The following is a 27549-nucleotide window of genomic DNA, read 5'->3' on the forward strand; positions in this document are numbered from 1 at the left end:
AGGTGAGGTTAGTCACACGCCGCGCAGAATAAGGCCGTCTGAATCTCAAAGCGAAAACGAGCGTGCGGAGAGAATAATGAAAACGCTCTACTACATGCTTGCTTTGTCCTAGCCCGTTGTCTCAATTTTGATTTCGCAAAGTGCTAGTGGTATGGAAAGAAGTTTCGTTCTTTCGTCAGTTTCGCTTGATTTTGGCAAATGAAAAAAACATTTTGCGACTCTGGTTCCTACTACTTTTTCCTAATAGTTGTGTACACATATCCTGCTCAGCGAACGACGACAGATATCTTCCGTTTATTTTTCAGAATACATCTCATAATTTGCCTGCTGTACCGTGCAAACTAGCATATGACCTCAGTTCATATGTCCTATCCGAGATTCTGTGCACTTTACTGGTGAAGAAGCATTTCAATAAACTGCATTCATTATTCAATAAACAACAATAAATCCGATGATCTGATGACTGATGTTCGATCCTATCGCGAATTGTGAATTCTCAATCCACTTACATAATACAACAGCTATCATTCCACTCAGACAAGACCATGCGCATTTCTTACACACACATTAAATGCCCTATGAACTGGTTCCCAGGTTGGTCAAATAAGCACTAAACGAACGAAATAATTAGTTTGTGTAGATCAATGATATATCGGCTCGATTTGCAGATCGCCAAACGGTTATATAACCTAGTTCTCACAAGTCTCCCATCTCACACTTTCACACGAGTCTAAGTTTGTTGATGACATTCGGTCCATAGACCCGCAAAGACTGGCTGCCATCCACCTTACGACGGTAGTAGCAGAATAAGATAGTGTGAACGGATCTAGGTGTGAAAACTGTACCGTAAAAATGAACACTTGATCTGAGATCAATCCCAATACGACTTTAATCGGACTAGTATCGATGATCACGGGTCGGTAGATACTGAAAATTCCCCTCGTATGCATTTATGAATCTAATCTCAATTTTCGTTGTTGCCAACATGCCTATTTTCTTTGATTTATAGCATTTCGCGCTATCATAGCTATTTGTCTTGGGTCTGTGTTATCACTCAAAACCAAACCAAAAAAGTATATCGTAGAGAACAAATAACAAAATCGGTCTGAATACTGTTGCGAAAAATAGCGATCCGATAAAATTAGCTTTTCTAGGCAATACTTCCACGGTCGCCTGTTTAGTTCATATTACCTTTGTTTAGAAAACATAGGATACTCTCGGTAGCCGGCTACCCAGAGTTTTAAAAAAAACCTTAAAGACTAAACAGATTTTTTTTCGAGTGATCCTGTACTCGAAGACTAACTGAAAAGCAGCAGTACTGGTCGGATCGGATGCTTGGGGCGAATCCTAGACCCTATTTCCTTCTAAACCTGGATGAGAATAGGATTCACCAAGTTGAGCGTGAGATTCGCTGCTTCCAAGTGTTCACACAGCTGTTCGACCGCATTTCCAAACGGTATGAAACTGGCCAGTTTGTCAGCTTTTGGAGATTAGAGCCGGCGCACCTTTTCAAGGTGACTTTGCAGCTACTGTACCGGGCGTCCAAATAACTGGCGCAGCTGTGAGTGACTTTAAATGAAGAACTCTAGGCATGAACTCCCTTCAGACAGACTTAAAGTTTCGCCAGATTTTCCACATCAGAATATCCACAAGCCTCGTTAGATGCTTGATAAGGTACCGCCGAAAAAGAGTGACAATTCTTCTGGTTTCCCGAAAAGGTTGGTGGTAGCTTCTTCGTAAGACCCCTTCTTGCACCCAGATGAACACTGCTTCGCTCTGAACGCTGATGCCTCAGCCCGTAGGGAATTTCATCGACCATCCGTTTCTGGGTTCTTGCACCACTTTCGTCACTGCTGTCCTCATCGCTTTACCTATGATCCGACCAGTTTTGCCTTTCTCAATAGAAAGGTATTGCAATTGCTCTGAAAACCGACTTTTTAACGGAGGCCCGGAGGGCCGAGTGACATATACCATTCGATTCAGTTCGTCGAGTTCGGCAAATGTCTGTGTGTGTGTATGTATGTGTGTATGTATGTATGTGTGTGTATGTGTGTGTGTATGTGACCAAAAATGTCACTCATTTTTCTCAGAGATGGCTGAACCGATTTTGACAAACTTAGTCTCAAATGAAAGGTGCAACGTTCCCATAGGCTGCTATTGAATTTCTAATTGATCCGACTTCCGGTTCCGGAATTACAGGGTGATAAGTACGAACACGCAGAAAATGTCGATTTTAATAAATTCTGCAATGAATGTATAAAGGTGAAAAATTTTCCAAAATATGACCACAACTGCTTCGATTTGTAGTATTAGGTCACTAACATCCATTCAAAGTCTATTTGGCCACATTGGCCACCATCCTCGGTTCCGGAAGCCCCGGCGGAAGTATCTAAATTCAGAATAACATTCACATCGGTTTCTCGGAGATGGCTAGACCGATTCGACTAAACTTGGCCTCAAATGAAAGGTATTGCGTCCCCGTAAATGGATATTTAATTTCATCCCGATCCGACTTCCGGTTCCGGAGTTACAGGTTGTGGCGTGCGATCACATAGCAAATTGTGATTCAAACCGATACTCCGATGAAAGCAAAAAAGGTAAAAATTTCGCTATAATATCTCTCAAACAACTTAAATTTGCTGTTCTAGGTCACCGACGGCCAACCAAACTTTCGTTGACTACATTGACCACCATTGACGGTTCCGGAAGTACCCGGGAAAAGCAGCCATCTTTCAAAATTTACGAACTCGCATCAGTTTCCCGGAAATGGTTAGGCCGATTTTCACAAACTTGGTCACAAATGATAGCTATAATATCCCCACAGATGTTTATAAAATTTCGTACGGATCGCTTATATGGGTCCGGAAATATAGACTAAATCGTCCGGTCACATATGAAATTCCCATATAAGCCGGAACTCAAATTTTTTCTCAAAGGGACCCCATGAAATTTCAGAAATCGAATTCTTATTTTTGATGCCAAACATCTTTAAAATGCATGAAACGTCGAGATTTTATGTTATCTCGAAAATTTTTTTTTATAAAAATCGACTTTTTGGGACTTTGCCGATTTTGCACCTTTTTTCAGTTCAATATTACCGTGGCTGTTTTTTCTTTTTCAAAATTTTAGAACTCGAATAATGATTTATTTTCCTGTATATAGTTGTCATGTGATGTATAATAATAAAATGTAATACATGCATTTAAAAGCTTTTAATGAATATAAACAACGCACACATTCTCGTGATTCATGATTGAGAAAGGCACAATTGCACCGCTAGGTGGATTAAAATAGGTTTTTTAGATTAATTTCTGTCCGGAATACCTTTTCCACCGGATGCTCTTGAAAAAAACCTCTTGGGATTCAGATACCGATTTTGTCTTCAGTCCGTTGTTGCCCATTAGCGCTTCCATCTTCTTTTAAGCGGCAAAGATGTTCCATCTTCACCTGCAGTTCGTTTTGATGTTGGAGGCTTCTTTTCCCGATCTCCCGTTCACGAAGCTCTCTTTTCTTCGGCAGTTTCGCGCAGCTCTTGGTCTATAGGCATATTTCCCGCATTGAACATTCAACATCGATTTCCTCCTACGAAAGCTTCTCCGCTTTCATTGCTTTTTTTCGCTGTAGTCCGTAATCCTTTTTGAAAACAAGAAAACCAAATGTAACAGTAAAACAATGTGGAGCAAAATCCCCAACGCTTACAACGCCAAGATCCAATTCCATTCTCGTTGATGGGTCCAGAATACAACTGGCATTGATGACAAGCACAGATTGTTCCGGAAACCGCATCGAGCCAATGTCGAGAACCGAACAGTTTTCCGATTTGATACGAGTGTAAATGTCGTTTATGAATGAAATACAAATTAGCGGCCCTAGCTGACTTCCTTGAGGGACTCCGGTTGGCATATCATATCGAGTAAGCTAGACCGTGTTGAACCAAATCCAACGAAAGCACTCCGACCAGGCAGATATGATTGCAACCATCCAGTTAACCACGGAGGAAACCCTAGTGTTTGCAGTTTCAGAAGAGCAATGTTGTGAGGTACTTTATCGAATGCTTTTGAGAAGCCAAAATATCTTGCATCGATTTGTTGACGCTTCTCAACAGAGGGGACCAGGATGCTAGTGTATATCATCAAATTTGAAGTTGTAGAACGTTGCTTCACAAATCCATGGTGACATTCGTCGATGATGTGTACTTTAGCCAAACAGTCCAAAAGCGAGATTCCCCTGTAACTTTCAACATTATGAGTCTCCAGCCTTGTGCATCGGCCTGGTCCTTTCGATGGGTCGACACTGGATAAAGCTTTCAACAGGTCTGCTTCAGTCATATTCAAGTAAGGGAGACTGATATTGTATGATGGTAATGCGTCTATATTCTCTTATGACGGAGAGATATCTGGATTGGTGAATACCCTACGAAAATGTTCCGCAAAAAGGTCTACGGACTCGGCTGTGGATTGCGCACTGGCATCTCCAAGATAAACATTTACGGGAATGCCACCAGCGTGTTTTCTGCTGTTCACAAACATCCAGAACGATGAGAGGTTGTTCCGAAGGGTGCTTTGTTGGAAGTGACTGATGTACTCGCCGAATACACTATTCCCGGCTGTTTCGAATTGAAGTCCGGTTCGGCGAAGAACGGCTTCGTTTTCATCGGACTTGTGACGGGAGTATCGCTTGCGTTGGTTTCGGAGAATGTTGCGTAGACGAAGACGAAGCACGGAATTCCACCACGGATACTTGTAGTCCGTCTTTCTGTTGACACGTTTCTTAGGAACTATGCGGCGGAGTATCTCGTATACAGTTCCGTAGAACACCACCACAGCGTGATCCAGATCGTTTCCAGTTTGACAGATCGAAGGCCGCAGATACTTCATCAAAATTGCAGCGACTGAAGTCAACATTGAGGCCGTCGACGGATTCGGCAAAAGCGTCTCCTATTTCAACTTGCCTATTCAACCTCAGCTCGAAGGGTTGATGGTGAGCGTCAACTTCGAGTATAGTGGTCGGAGGCTCGAGAAGTTCGACTAAATCGGCGTAGTTCACGAATGCCAGATCGAGCGTTCGTCCATTTGCGTTAGTGAGCGAGTTACGAAGCGGTACACGGGGTCCTACAATAATTTTAGTGCTTTTAAAAGAAAAAAGTAAAGAAAGAAAATCAATTAATTCAACTTTATCGGCTTATATTTTCTCCGCTCACTACTGTTGGCCAGAAGGCTTTCGTTATTCTCGCCAGAGGCCGTTGTCTGCTAGCCTATCTCCTTTATTGGTAATAAACGCTAGCGACGGTGGTAATAAACGATTCCGGAAGTTACCGCAGTGAGCTGCTGCTTTGCATTTGGCTGTGGTGGAGAGCTTTGTTCGTTTAATTGATCCCCCACAGCGAGATCGGTTGGTGTTTCAGTCCAGTGGGTTTTTTTCTCTCATATCCTACAGTCCTGGCTCTGGCGGGTTTAGAAGGTAGTCCCATAAACCAACCGTTGTATGTTCGGATTTCGGACAGGAAAGACTATTACCATTCAATAGGATCGTAGCACTAGCCCTCCAGTGGTCATGTACACTAAAAATCAGCTGCGTAGCCTGTCGATGGGTAGTCAAGTGACGCAACGAAATGTGCTGCCCAGGCCTTGTTTTAACACATTTAACAAATTTTATCTGTAATCTGAAATTGAATTTATAAATGGTAGTTGATCTCATGAGACTATTATATATTTTCTTTTTGAATTCCATAGATAAAATTTTGTTTTTCGATGGGCGAAAAAGATTATTTGGGTAGATGTTAGCTCAATTCACTTGCAGATGACTTATTTCGTATCCAAATGTGATCCAAAGCTAACCGGGATGCCCCATTCAGCCTAATACAAGATGGTGATGATTTTTGTGTCGTCCAAAAATTGAATTTTTCAAAAGTTTTGCTTTTATAAATACAAAAGGAGTAGAACTGACAAAAAATATTCCACACCAGAAACTGCAATAATTTACACAAACCTGAAGATTCCCATTAATCAACCAACACACAGTATTAAACTAGATTGGTTGGGCTATCGATCTTCTCTTAACTCCCTTTACAGCCATCAGCAATCTCAATGAATACATTCCTGGTTTATGGGTAATTCGAGAAAACTCAATGTGGGACTGACTATATTCCTGGGTGTAAACAATTGCAATACTGTCCAAAAGTGCGTATCGTGAACTGCGCTCACTCAAGCATGACAATACGTATTTCTCTCGCATGTTCAATGCCCAAAATCATCGGCTGGTTAATGGTAATACTAACAAACATAACAGTGCGACTGGCCCCGCTGCCCAGTGCTTGAAGTATAAAGGAATTATGGACATATTTCCCGATCAGCTGCTTCTGAATGTAAGAGGGTTTATTAAAAATTAAAAATTCATTCATGTCATCTAAATTAGAAATTCCCAAAATAGCAACCGAGTAGATGAAACCAGTTCGTTCGAAGTTCAATTACCATAAAAGGCATTGATTCATTTTTCCGGTATCAGTTCTTCGACGGTTAAAATTAGAAACCAACTGCCTCGGTCTTATCTGCAACCAGATTGCATAGATAGCGCATGTGACAGCCGTTCACCTGTTTCGAACAATGAAATACAGCAGGAAGTCTATCAAAATTTGGAGACAAATAAGCGCAAGTAAATGCGCCGAAAATTTTGGCAAATCTATTTAAGTTTTGAAACGGGAAACAAAGAAATACAAGATATCTGTCAAACTGATCTTTTGAGCTGATAAAATTTCCAGCTAATTTGCACCAATCGAATGTGAGTTGAGCTGAATTTAGCCCTGGACACGCCGGTCGGCATCATTCGTTCGGAAGGAGAGCGGAAAAATCCGTTTTATTTACCACAACCGGGTGCTAAAAAAACACGCATCGAAGTAGGCGCTGGTAGTGGTGGTGATCTGGTGGTGGTGATTTGACGCGAGATGCGATCGAAGTCAGCCAGTCTGCAGGTTTTGCACATCAAAGAGTTTTTCCTTTATCAAAATTCGAAATTTAACTGTTAGCAATTTCAGTACAACTATCTCTCACCAAGGGTTAATCAACAAAAAAGCTAAAAAGTAACAGAATCAAAATATGACGAAACACCCTATCGTGGCGCTATGATTGACGAGTTTTGCAAACATTCTTTGTATGGTTGGTTCGCGTGTGAAGTAACGTCAACGTTTTGCTGGAGCTGTTCATTTTTGTAAGAGTAAACCCATTCAAAACAATCCCAGAAGTACGTTGTTGATCACTTTCCCGAGAATCACGCGCCCATGTTTATGAAGTTTATTGTCATTGGACGCGCAACACGCAGTGCTGACAAGCGGTATCGAATCGCACGCTTGCAAATTACCATGTGTCAGATTTTCTCCCCGTGACGCGGCGACTGATTGCAAGGCGGAAAATTTATATTCCATCTAGTTAGTCATGCAATAGAATGCATTGTCACTAAACCGCCGCTGCCTTTGATCAATCCGCCTGCTTTTTTATTTTGCTGGAATGTGAAATGAGAAACTACTCGCGTTGCTATAGGCTTTGTTGTTGGTTGTCAAACACCGGATCGTGTTCTTGCGAATAAGAAGGTTTTTGATTAATCATATTCGTGGTCGTTGTCCTGGTTGGGTTGACAAAATGAAACGTTAACCTTTACGACCACGTGATCAAGATTCCAGTTGGTCAAAAGTTTGGAAGGAATGCAGCTCGTAGGCCTGTCACGATGTCATTTTAAAATCTAATCAGTTTAACCGATTTTATGGCTACTAACTGGAAAAGATAAGGCGTGCAGTTTTTTTTTAAACATTAATCCTGTTTCTCGCTTGATCGATTACGTCCAGTAGCAGCGTGCTGACACAATACGTAACAAATCTGTTATCGGTGGTGCACGCGTTTTAAAGTGTCTTCGCCATCATTGCGGTTTTCCCGGCATTAATTCGAACTTTTTCATGGGTAAAAGATTCGGTTTAGAACTAACACTGCATCTTAAGTGATGATACAATGTCAACGATGTAAACCACTCGTAACAACAAATAAACGACCCATCAAACATTACAAATAAACAACGAAACATTGTAAGCGCAACCCGAGCGGAGCATGCCATGGCCGAGTCCTACCTTAGTAACGGACAACGAGTGTCTATTTCGGGAACGTCACAATCACATCGTGGTTCACAGCATATCTCGCGCATCCGATCAAAATTGAAAAACAACAAACAAACCAAACCGGCGAACCCAAACTTTCCCGACCACGTGCACTGCTGTCTGCCTGTCGTCGCCTGCTTCGATGATAGCGCGCCAAGGGTTCGCACGATCGCACTTTTTTCTCGATTCTCGACCAACAAACTACGAACGACGATTGGGCAAAGTAATCCGCTCCCGTTGAAATCGCGTAAACTACTGAGCGCGCGGAAAAATTGCACGATCGCAGTTGGTGAAAAGCGAGAATCGACCGGCATTTCTGTTCTTGTACTAAAGTGCTGACCGTTCGACACTCGATCGATCGCAACGGTGACGGTCGGTCGGTATGGGGAGCGGCTGCGTTGCTTTTTCGCGTCGGTCGGTATCGTGCTGTGGGGCGACTTTCTCGACTTTGAAAAACAAACTCGGGCGGAAAGAATGGCGAAAGTGCGCTACTACTACCGTATGCAAATTCTGCATCTATTCCGTGCATTGTTCGGGTTGCCTGTTTACGATTAGGGAAAAAACAAGTGACGGGACACAAGCGCAAAGCGGTTATTGAAGTGAACCGTAATCGGTCAGAGCCGTCGTATGGACGTGGGTGGTGTAGTGGGGTAGTGCAAAAGGATTAATGTTATTTTTTTCAAAGAGGTGAACAACAAAGATATTTGGCTCATCCGGGATGACAATTGCTGTTCTTTAGCTATGAAGATGGTGATTATTACTGCACGTGGAATCCAATTTCGTAACCATCGATTTTATGGGATGTTTTCTTAAAGGGCGAACACGAAATTATTGCGACACCGAAAATGTCATTCCAATTTTCTTATAATGTTTAAAATCAAACCAAAATTTTACTATATTTACTTCAAAAATCAAAAGAAAAGTTAATCGATGGAGCCTTGAGTGTAAAGTTGAACGCATTTTCGCTTGATGCCCTCCATCAAAGTCTTTACAGTGTCATCCGGTACCAGTTTCTCAGTTTTTTCCCATTTTCTTAACATGTCCTTCTCGTCTTTGACTGTCTTCTTGCTCTTCCGAAGTTACCGCTTCATCATTGCCCAGTACTGTTCAATCGGGCGCAGCTCCGGACAGTTTGGCGGATTCATGTGCTTTGGAACAAAATGGACAAAGTTGGCCTCATACCACTCCAGGACACTTTTAGAATAGTGGCATGATGCCAAATCTGGCCAAAATAGCGGAGCTTCGTCGTGCTGCTGCAAGAACGGCAAAAAGCGGTTCTCGAGGCACTCAGATTTGTAGATCTCGCCATTTACTGAGCCCTTTGTCACGAAAGGCTCACTCCTCAGTTCGCAAGAGCAGATGGCCTGCCAAATGAGATATTTGGAGTCGAACTTCGACATTTTCTTCTTCTTAAATTTGTCGTTCACATAGAACTTGCTCTTGCCGGTGAAAAACTCCAACCCCGGAAATTGCTTAAAATCGGCTTTTATATACGTTTCGTCGTCCATCACACGGCAGCCATATTTTGTCAGCATCTTCTCGTAGAGCTTCCGTGCCCGAGTTTTAGCCGTCGATTGTTGCCGCTCATCGCAGTTTGGGAAGTTCTGTACCTTGTATGTATGTAGTCCAGCTCTCTTCTTAGCATTCTGGACGTAGCTCTGCGATATGCCGATCTTTTTAGCCAAATCACGGCTTGAGACGTTGGGATTTGCTTTAATCATCCGCTTCACCTTTCCCTCCGTCTTTTTGTTCTCCGGTCCCGGTTTTCTTCCAGCTCCTTTGCCGCGGTCCAACGTCAACCGCTCCTGGAACCGCTTAAACACTCTGGAGACGGTTGAATGGTGAATGTTCAACATTTTTCCCAACTGCCGGTGCGACAGGTCAGGAAATTCCAGGTGTTAGGGTAGAATTTGTTCTCTCGACTCGCGTTGGTTCACCTCCATTTTCGTTGAATCGAAAAACACGACTTCGAGTTTGACAGCATGTAAACAATACACATCAATGAGAAAGTGTGCAAAATTTGGTTGATTTTTACCCAATGGTAAAAAAGTTATGCCCTGTTGAATGTGTCGCAATAATTTCGTGTTCGCTCTTTAAATCTGAACCTAGAGGCTGGAATTCATTTGATATTGTTTATTTGCATTCTATACCATTCATTAACAAGTTAGGATTGACGTTTCGACTTAATTTTTTCGGTTTAATTTTATTTATTTTCATTTCGAACTTCTATACAATTTTTCTACGATCAGTCTTCTATTATTTGATTTATTTTCTCTTCTTTAAAAATCTGTTTATGTTTTTTTTTTTCATTTCTCAGCTCTCTACTCTTTTTTTCTTAAGGTTTATCCTAGCACACGCCTAAAGTTATTCTAATGTACCTCTAAAATCAATTTGATACGTCTCTAAAACCATTTTAGTTCATATCAAAAATCATTCCAGTATACGTCTCGAATTATTCTTAAATATTCATAATCTTAAACTATTCTAGCTTCCGTAAAACTAAAGTACTCCACAAAAGCATTCTAGAACATCCCTCAAAAATCATTTTAATTTAAAAAAACAAGGCCCATTCTAGTACTGCCCTGAAATAATGGACACATGCGCAATTCTAGTTTCGCTTGTAAAGTTACTAATACAGTATTTTTTTCTCTTTTAATTTTTTTTATATTTTTCCTGATAGTCTATTTCGAATCTTGATTTTCATTTCTCAATTAATATATTTTCTTATGTCGGGTTTATTTGTGTTTCGGAATCTTCCCGTTAGTGCCGAAATGCAACTTACTTGTACGGTGAAACATCTGGTCGGGGCTTAGAACATCTGGATTTAACTGATGAGGACGAAATTGAATCGAAACTTTCATGTATCCCATTTCTTTGTTTCTCCATTTTCAATTTTCCATTTTTCTATTGTGCATGTTTCATTTTATATTTTTTTTTTGTTTTCTCCTTTTAATATTTTTCCATTCGACGTTTTCTCTTTTTCGTTATTTTAATTTCACTTTTTTTTCAATTCTGGAGTTCTTGAATTGTTGGATTTTCGAATTTTTCTCTTTCCATTTTTAATTTTTTTATTTTTTTCATTTTTCGTCATATTTCGTCAATTTTTCCAATCTTCATTTTTCCGTTATCTATTTTTCTATTTTCTATTTTGCCATTTTCCTACTTATAAAATTTTCCAACTTCCGTTTCTCATTTTCTTCTTTTTCGATGCTTCAATATCTCCATTTTTCCATGACACATTTTTTTCATTGCTCTATTTCTAAATTTTTCTATTTTTCCTTTTTCTAATTCCTCAGTTTTTCATTTTTTGATTTCTTGAATTATTGAATCTTCAAAATTTTGAATTTTTCCATTTTTCCCTTTCCCAAATTTTCATTTCAGCTTTCATTTTCTCATTTTTTAATTTTTTTTCATTTACCAATTTTTCCGTTTTCCATTTTCCCAATTTTTATTTTTTCCGTATTTCCATTTTTTTATTTTTTTCATTTTTCCATTTTTCTATTTTTCAATTTTTCCATTGTTTAAGTTTAATTTTTCATCTTTAATTTATCCAATTTTCTATTTTGTCATTTTTAATCTTTTGTCATTTTTCCTTTTTCATGTTTTTGATTTTTCATTTTCCATTTTGCTATTCTTCCATTTTTCTATTTTTCCGTTTTTTTTATTTTTCCATTTTTCCATTTCTTTTATTTTTCTTTTTTTCTATTTTTTTATTTTTTCATGTTTCCATTTTCCTATTTTTCCATTGTTCCATTATTCCATTTTTACATTCATTCATTTTTCAATTTTTCCATTGTTCCATTTTTCCATTTTTCTATTTTTCCATTTTTCCAATTTTCCCATTTTTCCATTTTTTCATTTTTCCATTTTTCTTTTTCCATTTTCTGTATTCCATTGAAAATGGATTTTACATTTTCTCCATTTTACTTTTTCCATTCTCCATTTTCCTTTGTCCATTTTCCATTGTTCATTTTCCATTTTTTATTTTTCATTTTCCATGTTGCATCTTCCATTTTCTAATCTTTCAATTTCCGAGTTTTTCAATTTTCATATTCCCATTTTTCCAATGTTGTCATTTTTTTCCAATTTTCCCATTTTCTAATTTTCCCCTTTTTCCCATTTTTCCAATGTTTTTATTCTTTAAATTTTCCTATTTTTCAATTTTCCTATATTTTTCGTTTCCCCAATTTCTTTTTTTTTCTCAATTTTTCCCTTTTTCAATTTTCCCATTTTTCTACTGTTCTCATCTTTCTAATTTTTCCATTTTTTCTTAAATTTTTTAATTTTTTTTTCATTTACCAATTTTTCATTTTTCCATATTTCCATTTTTCTATTTTTTCATTGTTTAATTTTTCGTCCTTCATCTTTCATTTTATATTTTTTGTCGTTTTTCCTTTTACATTTTTTATTTTTTTATTTTTCATTTTCCATTCACCATCTTCCATTTTTCTATTTTTCCATTTTTTTATTTTTTCATTTTTCTATTTTTCTATTTTTCCGGTTTTTCATTTTTCCACTTTTCCTTTTTTTCATTTTTCTATTTTTCCATTTTTCTAGTTTTTGTGTTTTCATTTTTTCTATTTTTCCATTATTCCATTCTCCATTTTTCCATTTTTTCATATTTTCATTTTTCCATTGTTCTATTTCTCCATTTATTCATTTTTTTTTAAATTTTTCTATTTTTCTACTTTTCCATTTTCCCATTTTTCCATTTTTTCTATTTTTTCATTTTTCTATTTTTCCATTTTTTCATTTTCCATGTTTCTTTTTCTATTTTCAATTTTCCATTTTCTATTTCCCTTTTTCATTTTCTGTGTTCCGTTGAAAATGGATTTTTCATTTTCCATTTTCCTTTTTTCATTTTCCATTCTCCATTTTTTGTATTTTCCATTTTCCATGTTGCATCTTCCATTTTCTAATCTTTCAATTTCCGAGTTTTTCAATTTTCATATTCCCATTTTTCCAATGTTGCCATTTTTCCAATGTTTTTATCCTTTAAATTTTCCTATTTTTCGAATTTTCCCATTTTTTTCACAATTTTTTCCATTTTCCCAACTTCTTTTTTTTTCATTTTTTCCCTTTTTAAATTTTCCCATTTTTCCACTGTTCTCATCTTTCTAATTTTCCGATTTTTCCATTTTTTCTTAAATTGTCATTATTTTCCAATTTTCCAATTTCTAGATTCTTCCAAGTTTTCAATTTCCCGATTTTCCCATTTTTCCAACTTTCCCATTCTTTCAATTTTCCCATACTTTCAAATTTTCCAATTTTTTCCATTTTTTCAACTTTCCCATTCTTTCAATTTTTCCATCTGCTATTCTTTAATTTCAATTTTCTTCGTGTATTTGTTTTGTTCTCATTGCTAATTTTTGTAATTATTCTACTTGGAAGACCCGGTATTTGCAGATTTTTTTCAGTCAAAATTCTAACTCTAGAGCTATCACGTTTTACAAAACACTGGCATTATTATTTTGAGAAAAAAATAAGCATCACCACCCTAACCTCCGCTAGAGATTATTATAACGCAGCGTGCCTTCAATGTGCCGTGTCAAACGAACATATATTGAACACAAGAAAAAAAAATTACGTAGCGCGCAACCATCCAAGTTGGCAGTGAGCCAAAATCGCCGTTACTGCATTTTCGGCACATGCAATAGCAAACATTGTAGAACCACGAAGCCACGAACAAGCGAGTGCGAAAGAGATACAACAAACCAGTGCGGCGGCACTGTAACCCTTCTCCCACCACTCCACTAGAATTGGGTCAAGGTAGCCAAGGTTAGAAGCTTTTCATCGATTCTGCACTGTTGAAGCAGGGTATAGGAACTGCCGGCGTTGTCATCATGTAATTTCCCTATATGCAAATGTGACGCACTGTATCTCGCGTCAACCCACACGGTTAAATAAAACAACCTGCAGAAAAGTTCTTTTAACTTACTTTTGAGTTGTGCGTCGCTTTCGCACTTATTAGTGTTGTCAAAAACAAAACGAGAGGTTCGACTCAGTCGAGATCTTCCGTGGGGGAAGTTACTTTTGAGTTGTTTGGGGTGAACTCAAAATTAGGTAAATTCAACTTAAATTTGAGTATAAAAAACCTATCAATGAGTTGTAATTTTTGCCGTGGTTAAATGGAAACTACCTTCAACACGGTTTATCTAATTTTAAGTTCCCCCACGATACCACGAGATTGAGTCAAAGGAACTCAATTTTAGGTAGTTTTTTGTTTCCGTGCACTCTTTCGACCAATGCAGAGATGCCAGATTTGCAGACAAGTCTGCAAATTCGCAGACTTTTAATTTAAGCTGCAGATTTTTTGGATGACGCAGATATTTGCAGATTTTCTAGTTTGGTTGCAGATATTTGCAGATTTTTATGTTTTGTTGCAGATATTTGCAGATTTTTGAATATAAAGGCTTTTGGTTACACTAGCTTTCCTGACATTTTTTGTACTTCCCAGACTTTTAAAATTATTATTGCAGACATTTGAAAAAAGTACCTGGCATCTCTGGACCAATGTATGTAAATCATGCCGGTGCGAATGGCGCGTTGCAGATGGCAACTGCTTGTCTCGGATATTTATTTTCAGAACAGGTTGCGAGCATGATTTCTGGTTGCTGGTGACGACACGATCGGTGAGCTTTATTCCCCCGACTACTAGACCGAAGCGGATCGAAGATAAAATTCCGTTACCATTGACGATAAGTGATAAATAACTGTGTATGTGTATTTACGAGTATGAGAATGGAGAATCATACAGAGGAAGCGAGAAAATAGGTTATAATCGATATAATAGCGAATCGGAGTAAAATATTTAACAATGAACGGCAAAAAACCGGTACCTACCGGAATACTATTTTTGTCCTTACCAAATATCACAGGTTCATAGATGCCGCTTGCTTTCTACGCTAATAGCCGAATATCCGCCTCCAAACAGCGCTTCCGTTCTTCTACAGTGTCCTCGCTCTCCCACACACACACAGAGTTCACGGTCGCGTGCTGCAGTACCACTGTTTAAATTCACTGTTTCGGCACTAACTGTCACTGATCCGGTCAGCCGGCAGTTATTGAACTTTTTCCTATTCAACCTGCGGAAATGCGGAGGAACTCTTCGTCGTGACCCCTCGCAGGGGGACACGTTTTGCTGGACTGACTATGACCGAGCAAACGACATGATGGTATGCGCACTCCTCTTGGCTACTGCGATTCTGATCCGCGAGATGGTTCTAGATGTGAAAGAGACAAACCGATAACAGTGTGTTTGTTCTAGCTTTTCGCTGATGGGTTGCTCGCTCAGTTCTTCAAGTTTGTTGGTGGAAAACTACCGCTTTCCGTTGGTCTGGCAGACGCTCACTCGAGGTAGCGGTGAGTGGGTTCGGTGAGTGGAGGTGTTTTTGCAACTTGTTGCCCCGTTCGGTCGTAGTAGTCAGAACGGGACGGGCTGTTAAGACTGTCACGTGGAAAATGCATGTTTTTCTTCTGCAATATAAGAGATGGAGAGAGAATGAGAGTTTATCGTTTGAAGCAACGTCGCTTTGGTGAGAGTGAAGCTTTTGCTGGCGGATGGAAAGCTTCGGTTACAGTGGTTCGTGGATTAGTATGGCGCGAGAGAGTTGATTCTAGAATCGAAACGGAAAAATAGAACAACCTATAGAACAAGTTCTTTTAACTTACTTTTCAGCTGTGCGTCGCTTTCGCACTTATTAGTGTTATCAAAAACAAAACGAGATATTCGACTCAGTCGAGGTCTTCCGTGGAGGAAGGTACTATTGAGTTGTTTGGGGTATGCTCAAAATTTGGTAAATTCAACTTAAATTTGAGTATAAAAAACCTATCAATGAGTTGTAATTTTTGCCGTGGGTAAATGAATACACAGTTTACCTAATTTTACCTTCCTCCACGATACCCCGAGATTGAGCCAAAAGAACTAAATTTTAGGTAGTTTTTCGTTTGCGTGTAGACTATTATTTAAAAGTAGCATGCTTGTGCCCGCCGCTCTGGATTCTTTCTTTGGCACGAAGACAACAAAATTAGAAACGATGTTGCTTTTATGATCGAGAGCGGGGGACTAAATTTGGGGTTGAATTGGGCTTCTTGTGATAGAACCACAAGTAGTAACTTAAACTAACGGTTACGTATGATTGCAGAAACACTCTTAGTGCACGGTATCATCCACTAGAGATCGTTGTTAGCATCGGAACACGGGCCAAGGAAGGAGTTATGATTTTGAAAATATACCAAACAAGGTTACTGTATCGTATCATCCGTAGAATTGTTAGTTATTTATGTTTAATGTAACTGGCTTTCCTTTTTTAAAGGGCGCATTTTGCTTATTTCCCAAAAAAAATGTAAATCAAGTGCAAGGGAGGAGGGAGATGAGGAAAAAACTCGTAGATCTCTGAAACGATAAAAAATAGAGAGTTGAAGAGGGATGAATTAACGCGACGTTTGAAACAATTATGGATTTTCGCATTGTTCTCAGGAATGCGCGCACGAGGCATTTCACGTGGATTGGTTATGCTATTTCCGTTGAAAGCTGAGAATACAGGATTGAATAGCTTTCCAAGATAGAAGTTTCCTTTATGAGAGCATCATTTTCCCATCCCCACGGGGAATAAGCGCTCCTTCTTTAGAGTATGTCCAGTTCTGTTAAATCAGGATCCTTTGGGTGGATCTGTAGTACGATGCTGTTATGTTTGACAGCGGTATCAGACAGGAAGAATCCATTTCCTCTGCCCAAATTGAGCGCCTTTTCTATGGATTGCTGAATCTGGTTGATGTCGTAGTTACTTTTTGTGATATCTTTTACGGTTAGCCAACCGTCCTGTGTCCGCGTGGACGACGTGGATAGGTGCGGTTGGATTGTTTAATGTCCCTGGATGTTGGATTTCGTCGCACTACCATTGATTTGTACGCCATACTCAATTCTGTTTCTTACGATGGCGTTTTAGGTGTTGATAGGAGTTTTGAGCTGGCGTTGCTATTTCTGTTCCCTAGCAGTTTCATGGTTTTCAATTTGTTTTCTCCACTTTCAGTGCGACTATGAATACCAAATATTTGTATATGTTATTCAGTTAAGTTATATCTTAAATGAACTCTTCGCCATTTAGCAATCCCCTTCGAAAATACGATTCTAGCACTTCAATTACGTTAGTTTTTAGGTTCAATTTTTGTAGTCCATCGTTAGGTTGGTACGGTTAGGTTCCCTTGGTTGACGGGTTTGAAGGTACTACAAACTTCATCAAGCATATTTGTGCGACAAATTTGAAGAACCTCGGGCAGATAATTGCTTTAAGATGTTTATTGCTTTACACCTCGATAGTGGTGCATCGACGAGACCGGGAGGGCAGGGATGCAGAACTGGCGTATATGATAGAATAGTGGGTAATCCTTCAACGCTACCTTCAAATGTCTTGATGATGCAGGTTTGTGGTGTTGCTAGGACAAAATCTTGTTTGCTTGTGAATTCACAACACAGGGTTAAATATAGGCCGAAATTTTTCCTTTTCTGCTGAAAAGTGTGCTGAATTTTCGGAACATATTTTGTTGACATCGTACAGGAGGAGGCTATCGAATTTTTCATAGTAAGTTTGAGACCACCAGAAATCGAGGTTTTCTCGTGACGGTTTCGGACATACAGAACCACCGGTTCAAGTACGGATAAAAAGTGTCCGTTTATACTGTCGGCCGTCCTTCAGTGATTGCTTTCGTGTAGTTCTAGATCGCCGTTTGTGGGAAGCCAAATACCCAAGTGCTTTCGCTTCCTAGGTAAACCGCACGGAATCCAGAGACACCAATCCCGTTTTCGCCGATAAGCTGAACACGAGCATTGCTCTCCATCCGTGCTAACCGCCAAGGAGAACGAAGCAGGGTGAACCGTGGCTCCATCTAGGAATCTATACTACTGTGTCTTCCAGGATTTTTTGCGAAGAGAGAGGAATCGATACCAGTGTCGCTAGGGTAGTTCCAACAAAAGAGTTCCTTGTGTTTACGAAAATCCGAAAAATCTTGGTTGAAGCACCCAGGACGCCCTGTCATTTAGGGTTTGCTGGGCAGATGAAAATATAGATCACAAGTAGTGGCAAACATCTACCTACACAATGAGTGCCATTTCCATTTCAGTTCCTTTCGGTTACACAGAATTTGGTACTATGCACAAATATTCAATACTTCCCATATTGTCTGATCGGAAACATATAAATTTCTGATTTGAAACTGCAACCGTATATTACGACAGCTTCTAATTGTTGGAAACTGGCAAAAAGCCCAATTTCCGAAATAATTATTTGACTGTCGCTCATTTCATGAACAGCGATCAATCTTGAGCTGTTAATTCGTGAAATCAGTAGAGGCTAGGAGTTTGAAGCAACCGGTTGTCATCCACTCATACATTGTGAAAAGATAGATGATCACTTTTTTGCTTTTATACCCCCATGACTCATCTTTCAATTTTTTATATCTCTCATTATCTCTTTCTTGGAACTCTTAACTCAGCGCCTACATCCCACCCACAATGTTGTGATCGATGGTGTTGTTACGGATTAGAGTTTGGCGTAGATGAAGCGCGATGTTAGCTGTTTCAAGGATCCCGTGTGCCAGTAAGCGAAGATTTTGAATGACAAAGGTTTGGCAAGTGCGCAGAGAATCTTGTTAGGTGACTCTTGCGTAAGATAGCGTGCCTATTGTGGGGAGATTACACCTGATTTGTTACCATGCCCCGCACACAATCAGGACCCAGAGAATCCGAAGTGTTCCCTTCAAAGACGATCTAAAAATTCTTTTGCTGAAAAACTGGAAAGAGCTGCACCATTCTTTAGGACAAATTGTAATGCTCTCTTGGCTCAGGAAGAGTGCGACTATGATATCCTTGTGTTGGGGCATCTGTTACTGAATCTAAACAGTGTACACAGACAAGTTTCCTTGAAAAGACTAAATTTTTCTCTTGTTAGGTCACCAAATACAACATCTCGAGGAAGCGCTGATACAAAGTCTAGGAAAACAGTCTGTGATCGAAGAAACTGGATATCAAACATATTGGCACCGAGGAGACTTCCTAAGATAAGGCCAGGAGCTGCCTTCTCGATTTATTCTTCATTTCGGTTATAGAAGTTTTAACTTTACGGTCATTCACTTCTTTTTTCAGGTTAGAAAAATATCTAATCCCATGTGTTGGGTTGGGATTCTAACCCAGGTGAGCTGCGTATATGGCAATCGACTTACCATCTGCGCTATGCCCGCATCCTAGCTTCTCGATGTTAATTGATTCAACTTATTCCACGAACTTTTCTATGGCTTTAAGAAGTTGGCTTGAGCTTGAATGCAGTCTATCCCATTGATTTTTCTATGAAATTGAGAAAACAAACGTTAAAGTTTGCCATAATTTTCGAAATTTTATCTATTTGAAGACTTTGCCTTAGAAATTTTTGGCAACTGAAACACATTCGTTGTTTATTTGTATCCTCTTCACAATTGAAAAGAACACAATTTATTGTGAATATTTCCACCCAGTGTTAAATTGTTACCCCATTTGAGTTTCTATGAAATTGAGAAAATCAGCGATAAAATTTCCAATAATTGAAATTTTGGTGTTGCGCAACTCAAACTCGTTCGTTAGTTATTTTTATCCACTTTACAATTGAAAACAACACCATTTACGTTACTGGTGACAATCCTTGTAGGAAGAACAACCGCGTGTACATACCTGCACATAAAATTGAGATCGATGGTGTAGTCACCGATTTGAGTTTGCCGTGATTAGAGTTGTCTCCTCGATGATAATTGATCTAGCTTACTCCACGATCTTTGCTACACCTTTGAGGAAGTGAAATTTCTTTACGGGCACATGACCACATATCTGTGCCACTTGTGTTTCTATGAAACTGACAAAACGAGCAATAAAGTTTGCAATAATTGTCGCTATTCTGTAGAATTCTTTGCAGTTAAAATTTTCATGCCGTGACAGCGTGATCTTCTGGCGCCTGCGATAGAGTTTTAGTTGTGTGCCCCTTTGGTGTTTACTTTGGCTTTCTTTCTCTGATCGACTTTCGAACAATAATTTAGTGTGTACCTGGAAACAGTACTTCTATCCTAAATTATTGCGGTGTGTTGCGATCAGAAATTGGTCAACTTCAACTAGACGCATTTTTTTCGCGCATTAAAAAACCGACACACCCCTTATTTAAAAGATGTATGTGTTGTAACCCGTCAGAGTAACAATGTAGCACTGGGTGGAAATATACCTAATTTTAACTATACACTCCGTAGAGTGTATTTGTTTTGGCAACATTATGCTCACCGCTGTTATGTATCGTTCACATTTAGTTGTAAATTTTTGTTCATTTTCGCGTTTGTGGACGGCTTTGTTTGTGCAGATAGGTGTAGTAATTTTTGTTTGACATTTCTGTATAATCAGCATAGGGTTTAGTGAGGTTACCGCTCTCCTCTTGCTGGAAAAGTGTTCTGATTATGCCGTACCATAACGATGACTGCTATGCGGCGGTGCGATTTTTTGTTGTTGAACGATTTGTTTTGGTCGTGAGGAAGGCGACCATCGAGTTTTGGCCAGATCGTGGCAGACCACGGTGAAGAAAAGACGTCCTCGATACGCAGTTTCGGGACAGTTGACCGCCACAACAAATTAATGAAGGGTGCGTGTGTGATCGCCGCCAAGGGTAGCTAAGTGCAAAGGAGTTCTGTCTTCCCCGGCTAACCGTTAAGGATCCGACGCACCCTCTTGCTGTATAGGATAAATCGAACGTGTCTTGCTCTCCTCTCCACCTGGAAAGAACACAGCGGCGTTTTCCGGGATTCCTTGCGGAAAGCGAGAGAATCCGGTAATTCCTCACCAACGGCGCTAGAAAGGTTACGTCAAAAGAGCCAAGCTCACCTCCTTAGCTAATTGTTAAGGACCGCTGCCAGAGCAGCCAACGTAAATCGATAGAATTTGTTCGTTGTTGTTCCGGCCAGTCAGGAGAAACCGCCCGTCATTCCCGACACCAGCAGCATCATCGAAGTGTGCAGAACAGAGGAGATCGGAGTAAGTAAACACTTGTTTTGTTTACATACGAAAATCCGAAATGCAGGTAGAAGCACCCACGCCGCCCTGAAAAGAAGGGTCCACTGGGCAAACAAGAACGCAAGTAGTGGGAAAATCGCTACTTACAGTGTATAACATCATGCCTACTATTTGATTTTGACATTTGTTCTTCAGTCGTGAAAATGGCATCGAAGGAAGAGTAGCGATGTAGCAAAATTTTGCTCGTGTATCGCGAAAATTCGAACTACTCGCACGCCAAGTTGGTGAAATTGTTGAGTGTGGGCAAATGAACTGTCACCAACGTAATAAAAGTGTTCGGAAAACGTTTGTCGACAGCCCCAAAGGCTGGATTGGGACAAAATCGAAAGCCGGAGGCTGCAAAACTACGAAAACAGTGACCAACTGTTACTAAGTCAAGGCAGACTTTAAACAGCCTCCTGAACAGAAATATTAAACGTCGACTGGAAGAGGAAAGCTGGCAAAGATTTCCAAACACATTAAGCTGTCGAAGGTCGCAAAAGAATATCGTGCGTGGCAGGCCATCTGTTCCTGTGGCTTGAAGAGCGATATTTGCATCGCAACTGGGATCTGTTTTGACCGAATTCGGTATCTTGCTATTACGGAAAAGGCCTCTGACCGAAAAACGACATATATAAACCGTGGAAAATTTTACTCGTAGCAGCAGCATGCCGTTCTACCTCTCAGCCAACATCGTTATCCCATCTTTCTAGCAGTTTGTTTTGAGCTTACTGAAGTTACTGGTAAATAATAGAATGTTTATTTTGTGGTTTGTTTTCGAAAGCCCGAAATTTATGAAGCGCCCTGTCACATAGGGTCAGTCGGGCATATCCTTTGAAATTAAGTAATGCTATCTACAAAATTGAACGTTAAAATATTTTGAAAAAATTGCAGTTTTTATAATTAATTGAAGCAAAATCCGAGATTTAAATTTGACAATTTCCCAAAAAAAGGTTTATTAAGAGATATTTGAAAAAAGTCAAAGCGAATAACTCGATTTTGTGCCTGGCCAAACAATTTTCTTCTAAACACATACTGTATTTCTAAAAACTCCAACACTCCTCAATGTCACCGCACACTCAGTCCCAAATCAAAACAACAAACGACGGGCGAAGAGCGCGCACTCCAAGCACAACAATGCGGACACACACACCGCGTGGCGGCGAAATCTCTCGCGCTCGCCTGGCGACATGCGCCTGTGCGATATGCAACAGAATAACACCAGGTTGGCTGGAGAGCAAGAGAGCGAGATTTTTCGGAGCAGCTGATTGCCGTACGAGTGGAGCACGGACATTCCGACGAAGGTACAAAGTGTGCATTTCGTACCGTCAGCGCCTCAATCTGACGGTGAACGTTGCCCGAAACGGTCGCTACTTTTTGCTGCTTAGGACCTTCCCTGTCCCCGTCCAGTACGGACTAAGGACAAAAGTTTGCATTTTGGCAGAGTGCAGAAGAAGCGGTAATCATCTTGTTTGGGAAAAGTGCCACGGCAGTGTTACGTAAAGAAAAGTAGCGAGCCTACTAAGTGAAGGAGTAACTTGTGACGGTGCTGCTCCCGGTAGGATTTTGATTGATCCTCAGGCTTCCCCTCATTCTCCCCCAACAGACCTGTGGGGAGTGTCGGTTCTTCCTCACTCCCAGCCAGCCGCGCGCCAGTGTAGGCGAGTGCGAGTTGTTGTTTAGTGAGTGTTTTACGGTGTGGAAAAGCAAGCGTGGAAATAAAGTTGATTAAGTGATTTTCCTTCTGCGGTTTCAGCGGTGTTTCGGGGTGGCCTAACTTGCAGGCGCATAAACCGGCCAACAATGGTACTGTTCGAGGTGAAGAATTTAGTGGCCCTGTGCGGACTTTTGCTGCTGACCGGAATGGAGCTTCGCGTCGAGGCAAGAGCGGTAAGTTTTGTTTGTGGTGGGGCAACAGATGCGAAAAAGGATCTTCCGTTTAAATATTCAAACACTCGCCGGAGTTTGATACTTGCCGTTGTAGTTGTTGTTGCTGGAAGCGAGTTGGTGTTCTAAAATCATTAATAATGAATCGAATAAAATTCTGAGCCGGAACCACCGATCCTCGGCATTCGATTCGGGTGGTGGAACGAAACGGGACGATGGAATTCCCGAGCGAGAGTGGCGGTCCGTTGCTGAATATTTCATTGAGGAACGAACGGTCCGTTTTTTCGTGTTTGTGTGTTATTTTTTTGTGTGCCAAGGGGAGCTGCTATATTGATTTTCCTTCCTATTTTCGGTCGGGGCCGACCTCCGAACCCGGAGCTGTTCTGTCGTTTTATGGCTGTGTTTTGGGTTGTTTTACGTGCTGTTCGATTGATGGAACAGGTATATTATGTTTCATTTTCTCTCGGTGACGGTGTCAATTCTCCTTGGGATAGGCGCTGGAAATTGAGTGGAATTAGCACATCGGTTAATTTGTTACGGGTATTTTAGGTCAATTGAAATACTACGTTTTGTTTTGACATTCGATGATTCAAACTAGTTCTACGAACGCGCTGCTCTCACTACATGTGAGAGCTCGTGTTTGAAAACGTCACTAGTCAGTTTGAAGTGTAAACTGACGTATTGCATACTCTTGGAATTTACGATCATAGTAGCCAGCGCGCTGGGCGCTGTTTTGGAAAAGATACGCGTAACATACTACACGCTCGTTCAAAACAACTCCAAAATGAATAACCAGTAACTCAATTTTATGAAAAGCCAAGTCAAGCACAGTCCATTGATCTAGGTATTGTTATAATTAATTACTGAATAGCAGAAACATTAGTTAATAACGACTTTGAAGCCTGTTGAGCACAAAAAAGTCAGTTCTAGAATAAAAAACTACTATTGTTCAATTTCTTTCTAGACGTCTAGACTGATAAAAAGTTAGCATGTAAAACTTTCAACAATGTCGAAAACACTTTGCGAAACACCGAAATCAATTTAGCAACTAATTCTTTTGCCGTATAAACTGTAAAATCCGCCACTTTTTTCGCCATTTTAATCAACAAAGTGGCAACACACCAACCTTTTACCGGAAATCACATTCCCAAACGGAATAAAACAGTATTTTTTCACCACAAACTACCACCACCCCAAACCTAAACCCAGGGTGAAAAGACAGCACCCAAACGAGCCTGAAAAAATATGGCATCTCATAAAAGCAAAGCTCGTCGCCTTCGGCGTCGTACCTTCGCCCGGAGAAAAATTAAAACTGAAAAGTTCTGGAGAAACGGAAACAGTAGCTCTCCAGCTCCAGCAGTAGCAGCAGTAGCAAGTAAAACAACAACGAACAAAAACCTTTTTCATTTAGAGCTTTTTTGTCCTGTCGCGCAAATCCAAAGGAATGAAACGGAGCAAAATCTCTGTTCGGATCAGTGCAACAGTATCACAGAGAAGAAAAAAAACACAGCAAGCGTTGGCCCAAAGGAAGGTGCACAGCAGCACACACCTTCAAGCTCTGCTGCTACCTTGTTCCATAGTTTGCCTTGGTGGTGGTGGTGTGTCAACTGTTTCACCTTCCGCCCGGATACACGCTGTGGTCCATCAGCAGCGTCGCAGCGTAACGCAGAGGGTTCCTTTTTGTGCAACACTACAGTCGTTCGATCCTTGGGATGGCCTGTTAACGACAAAAGTTCGGCCATGTACCCTACTGCAGTGAGTGAGAAAGGAAGAAAAAACAAACGCTTTGTTTTGTCAACTTTCCTTTCCCCAACCGGTGCGGGTGGGGGGAGGTTCTCAGTTTTGTCCGGATCTAGAAACTAATCCATAGCCACCGACCGACCGGTCGGTCCCGTTTGAAATGGAAGACTTTGATGTACTGCCGCCGGGAATCTAGCAGCTTAATGGATTAACTTAATAATGGTTCACAAAAGGTTTTTATTTGTCTGAATCTGGTTTCTTGTTTTGCTATGCACTGCACACCTTACTGCATCAGGGGAGCACGGTTTTCGTTGGGTAGTAGCAAGCCATGACATATTGACGGTAGAAGGTGCAGGGTTCTTGTTTTAGCGCTGGGTTTTTGATGTTCAAATTGAACTTTCTACTTCTGTCAAAAAATAAATTGTGCCGAATTAATTCGTGAGGAAAACAAAACATTTTTCACTGCAAAAACTGGTTGAGGTTAGGTATTTCGTGAGGCAAACAAACCAAACTCCTTTGGTTTGTCTTTGCATCTGTGGTTGTAAATGAGCTGTCAGAAATCTTAATATACGTTTGTACGCAAGATGGAGAGAAAGGTGGGAACATTTGACACTTTGGATTGTATTAGTATTATACTTGCAAAATTAAGCATGGCGGCCGGGGCCCTTGAAGTAAACATGAACATCCGAACGAGCATCCTGATTCTTTGGCGCACGATAAAAAGTAAGAAAATGCCGAGCTTCATTTCGGATCTATCGATTGGAACTACTTTTTACCTCGAGAAAAACCGGTTAAATTAACTATGACCGAACCAAAACAAAACTTATGGCAACAGAAAAGCCCACTACGTCATCTGTTTGTGCTTTTCTTCATATCCTCCTGTTTCGGCTTCATCAAAGAAAAATGATAACCGCATTCACACACAGAAAAAAATGTACACACCTGTATCCGTCTTGGTTTGATCGGCTGACCGCCTCACTGCCATATTCCTGGTTCCCAGTTTTATCTTAACCTTTTTTGTTTCGTTCTTCTATAACAGTTCGCACTGTTATCGTTGGTTGAAATTTTATTAATATTATTTCTTCCAAATAATTTAAAGAGCGAGTAAAGGCACTTTAACCTAGGCTTATTAGCCAGGGCAAGATGTAAATACATCTGTCCCATCGCAAAGGACCAAAGGAGTGACATTAACCTTCTTAGCCAAGTCACTCCCAACGATTTATTGTATACCCCTTAATGAAACGGTCGGTACGGTTGTCCTCTTTTCTTCCTCTATTAAGATTCAAAAGGATCCGTTAATCAAATTATTCATTAAATTTAAATGAATAATTCAATTACCATATAATTTTGAATCGTCTTCAAACCCAACTCTGCACAGTAGGCCTGGCCGTTTTAATATTTGCGGCATATGAAAATATGCTTCAAATATTAATATAGACAAGAAAAACACTAGACTAACTGTAGTGTTTTCCAGGATGCTTTTCAATACTGGCTGTGTAAGGGTAAGAATAAAATAGAATAGAATAGAAAAGAATAGAATAGAATAGAATGGAATAGAATAGAATGGAATAGAATAGAATAGAATAGAATAGAAAAGAATAGAATAGAATAGAATAGAATAGAATAGAATAGAATAGAATAGAATAGAATAGAATAGAATAGAATAGAATAGAATAGAATAGAATGGAATGGAATGGAATGGAATGGAATGGAATGGAATGGAATGGAATGGAATGGAATGGAATGGAATGGAATGGAATGGAATGGAATGGAATGGAATGGAATGGAATGGAATGGAATGGAATGGAATGGAATGGAATGGAATGGAATGGAATGGAATGGAATGGAATGGAATGGAATGGAATGGAATGGAATGGAATGGAATGGAATGGAATGGAATGGAATGGAATGGAATGGAATGGAATGGAATGGAATGGAATGGAATGGAATGGAATGGAATGGAATGGAATAGAATGGAATGGAATGGAATGGAATGGAATTGAAGAGAATTGAAGAGAATTGAAGAGAATTGAAGAGAATTGAAGAGAATTGAAGAGAATTGAAGAGAATTGAATAGAATGGAATAGAATGGAATAGAATGGAATGGAATGGAATGGAATGGAATGGAATGGAATGGAATGGAATGGAATGGAATGGAATGGAATAGAATGGAATAGAATAGAATAGAATAGAATAGAATAGAATAGAATAGAATGGAATGGAATGGAATGGAATGGAATGGAATGGAATGGAATGGAATGGAATGGAATGGAATGGAATGGAATGGAATGGAATGGAATGGAATGGAATAGAATGGAATGGAATGGAATGGAATGGAATTGAAGAGAATTGAAGAGAATTGAAGAGAATTGAAGAGAATTGAAGAGAATTGAAGAGAATTGAAGAGAATTGAAGAGAATTGAAGAGAATTGAAGAGAATTGAAGAGAATTGAAGAGAATTGAAGAGAATTGAAGAGAATTGAAGAGAATTGAATAGAATTGAATAGAATGGAATGGAATGGAATGGAATGGAATGGAATGGAATGGAATGGAATGGAATGGAATGGAATGGAATGGAATGGAATGGAATGGAATGGAATGGAATGGAATGGAATGGAATGGAATGGAATGGAATGGAATGGAATGGAATGGAATGGAATGGAATGGAATGGAATGGAATGGAATGGAATGGAATGGAATGGAATGGAATGGAATGGAATGGAATGGAATGGAA

The 27549-nt window shown here is 39.8% G+C and overlaps 2 protein-coding genes across 3 annotated transcripts in view; one reads left to right on the top strand and one right to left on the bottom strand.

Annotated features, from left to right (window-relative positions):
- The window catches only part of LOC131691894 (monocarboxylate transporter 12), a 64666-nt gene extending 49373 nt beyond the window's left edge, over positions 1-15293 (bottom strand). The window contains exon 1 of one of the 2 annotated variants that reach the window (XM_058978638.1): positions 15004-15293. The gene's annotated coding sequence lies outside the window, so the exon portion shown is untranslated. Of the gene's footprint in view, positions 1-8110; positions 8390-15003 lie in introns of those variants that run through there. The other variant, XM_058978659.1, reaches the window with a different exon arrangement.
- Positions 15294-22991: 7698 nt separating this feature from the next.
- LOC131676230 (uncharacterized) overlaps positions 22992-27549 on the top strand; it is a 34170-nt gene continuing 29612 nt past the window's right edge. The window contains exon 1 of the mRNA XM_058955350.1: positions 22992-23078. Within this exon, the coding sequence (XP_058811333.1) occupies positions 22992-23078 (87 nt within the window). The remainder of the gene's footprint in view (positions 23079-27549) is intronic.

This window comes from Topomyia yanbarensis, chromosome 1 (assembly GCF_030247195.1).
Source record: "Topomyia yanbarensis strain Yona2022 chromosome 1, ASM3024719v1, whole genome shotgun sequence".
Classification (NCBI taxonomy): Eukaryota; Metazoa; Arthropoda; class Insecta; order Diptera; family Culicidae; genus Topomyia; species Topomyia yanbarensis.